Here is a 2780-nt window from a genome sequence, read left to right as displayed (position 1 = left end):
CCACACCAAAAAAGTGCTTGTGTGCTCAAAAATTTGTGTCAATTACCTGCCTGTATCATCCTAACAAACGTTATGGTTTAGCCTTACCAGGAAATTAAGTACCACTCAATTGCTCAATCACGTCCCTCCCCTCCTGCAGTGCAAGAAGAGAAAGGAGGAAAAAAAGTAACACGAACAAGGAAAGCTCATAAAGTTTAAATAATTATTTAATAATATAAATGGAAATTACAGTGATACTAACAGTATTACTACTAAGTAATTAAAACAGTAGAAATCAGAACATATGATACAGTAGCTCGCCACACACTGACCAACACAGAACCAGGTCCCAAAACTGCGAACAGTCCCTGAGCCCAAGAGCACATGTGCACACCCAGCCTGACCGCTGAGCCTGACGTACCAATGGAACGAGACAAATCTCTCAGCTTCACAGGGCAAGCCAGCTCTGTGCAGGAGAGGAGCTCGCTCCTGCCTAAAACCAGCACACCAACATAACTGCCCCAGTAAGAGACACCCGCTATTCCAATAACAAGTTGTGTTAAGATATGCTTGAGACATTACCTAATAAGTAGCTGTGCCAAGTCAACAGTGAATTAAGTATTTTCAAGGACAGACCAAGACACTGAAAAGTTATTTAGACCCAGTCAAAAGAAAACATGGACGTTGGTGAAACAACTGTTTAGTCTCTGATAGTCTTTGGAACCTCAATGATATCTCCCTTCTCAAAGACAACTGTCAATCTCACATTGCTTCAACTATTTGAAGTATAACTTCAAAAGGTCTCAAGTTAGATATTTTTGAATGCTTATCTGAATACTTAGATAAACAGGTTAGGTGAGATAATTACACAAATGTGTTAGCACCTAAGTACTTCTCGTTACATTACATTTGCTAAGGCAGCTCATCAAAACTATCTTTTTAAGTGAAGACCAGAACAAGAATAGGTTCAAAACACTGCTTCCCAGCATCAGCCATTCAACAGCTTTCCTTGATGGCTGTCTAACACAACTGCTTTTAATTCTGCTTTATACTGATGGAGCTCTTCAGGAATATTATTGCCTTCCCCGTTACATTCTTTAATGAGTACTGGCCTTAGATGTTCAAATTAACTTTTTCACTTGTATAGGCCATCCTACATTCTCCTTTCTGCACTGCTTTTTATATTTCAGGTCATTGGCTCTTGCAACTCTCTCAGCTGTTAGTCTGTTTCCAGACATCATATCTTTGCTTAGCATTGATACAGTCTGCATTTCTACCCTTCGATCTGAGGGGTTTTTTAAATGGGAAAAAAAAAATTCACAATATTTCTGTAGTTACTACTGTGTTCATGAGTGTTGTTCGGAGTAGTGTCACTGCACAACTTTACTAAACGGATTGCATTTGGGTAGCTTTAATATGGCATGCTGAATTCTCTCATTATGCAAAACTGAAATGAATGTTAAGCATGTTCATTAGTAAGTCATTAATAAAGCTCCCCAAATTACGAAAGCCAAAAGTATATAGTTTTTATACATATATCCAGAGTCTACCAAGAGGTTACCAATCTTAATCTAAACAAGCTAGCTATAAAATATCACAAGGACATAACTTGTTCCCTACAGCATGTAAAAAAAACCACTCCCTTTGGTATTTAATCATTCAGAAGCATAAAAAAAAAAGTATACTTTTTAAAATTTAAGACATATAGCACCTGTGCAGTGCCTAGCATCCCAAACACACTGGCCATTTGCTACAGGCAGGAAAAAACCTCTCTTTTTAAACACTACTAAATATTGAATGGATTTAGGATTTATGTAAAATCTGGCAAGTTTATTACGACAAATAACAACTGTATGAAAACACAGTGTAATAGAAACACTTTCAGAGCATGCAGACAAGCATGAAAAAGTTAACACAAAAAACAAATAGCACTTCTTTTATTTAGTTCCACAATTTCAGTAATTAGGAAGTCAATAAACTTATCAGTAGACTTCAGATATACTGTAAGGGTAGGGAACTACTAATCAATCACAGTCTCCATACAAAGAGAGTGGTCTACTGCTATTACTACTAACACCTAGTGGCATTTAGATAGAGAAATGCAATTTCTATGTCCTCCAAAAGAAATTAAAGAAATCTTGCAGATGTACACACCATTAAACAGAGTTTAAGTTGCAAATACAAGTGAAAGCATCATGCAGTAGACTACGGGAAAAAAACAAACCTCTACAGGTGATGCTTCAACAATGCTACACAGTGGTTCTGGGCATCTCACAGCTAGATGTAGCTTCATACACCAATTTTCAGGCTAAGCAAGTAAACAGACTATGTAAAGGAAAATCTACTTTTATTCTAGTACAAAGGCACTGTAATGAGAAAAAAAGGAATTTACAGATATACTAAAGCATCTAAAATATTAAAACTGCTTGAAGAGGAAATAGCAAATTCCAAAACCTAGTTCCACATACATTAAAAATTCCAACAGCTGAATATCAAAACTTCAGAGTAAAAAAATCCATGAGATGTGTTAAAAAAATTAATGTGAGGGAGCTCATGTGCATGGGGGTTTTTTGTTTGTTTGTGTTGCTGTTGTTTTTTTTTTTTTTAAGTGAGGGAACTAATGTGCATTTAATCTGCTAAGAGCTGCCTCACAGAAGCATAAGCTGCCAAGAGTAACCACCAGAAGTCTACTGGGCTGGGAAGATAAGCTTTGATCTTTTTGCAATGTATAGACATTGCCCAAAACATTTACAGACTGTTCCGTATTTTGCATTAAATATTTTGCTTGTCTTCTCTGAAGA

General features: G+C 36.6%; 1 protein-coding gene across 1 annotated transcript in view; it reads right to left on the bottom strand.

Annotated features, from left to right (window-relative positions):
* The window catches only part of LOC104514312 (vacuolar protein sorting-associated protein 13A-like), a gene marked incomplete at its 3' end in the record, with an annotated part of 23444 nt that extends 23385 nt beyond the window's left edge, over positions 1 to 59 (bottom strand). The window contains exon 1 of the mRNA XM_010157945.1: positions 47 to 59. Coding sequence (XP_010156247.1) covers positions 47 to 59 — 13 coding nt within the window. The remainder of the gene's footprint in view (positions 1 to 46) is intronic.
* Positions 60 to 2780: the final 2721 nt, after the last annotated feature.

The sequence above is a fragment of the Eurypyga helias genome, unplaced genomic scaffold (assembly GCF_000690775.1).
Source record: "Eurypyga helias isolate BGI_N326 unplaced genomic scaffold, ASM69077v1 scaffold14248, whole genome shotgun sequence".
In the NCBI taxonomy this organism is placed as follows: domain Eukaryota; kingdom Metazoa; phylum Chordata; class Aves; order Eurypygiformes; family Eurypygidae; genus Eurypyga; species Eurypyga helias.
Note: the sequence above shows the minus strand (reverse complement) of the source record. Positions and strands in the feature narration are given on the sequence as shown.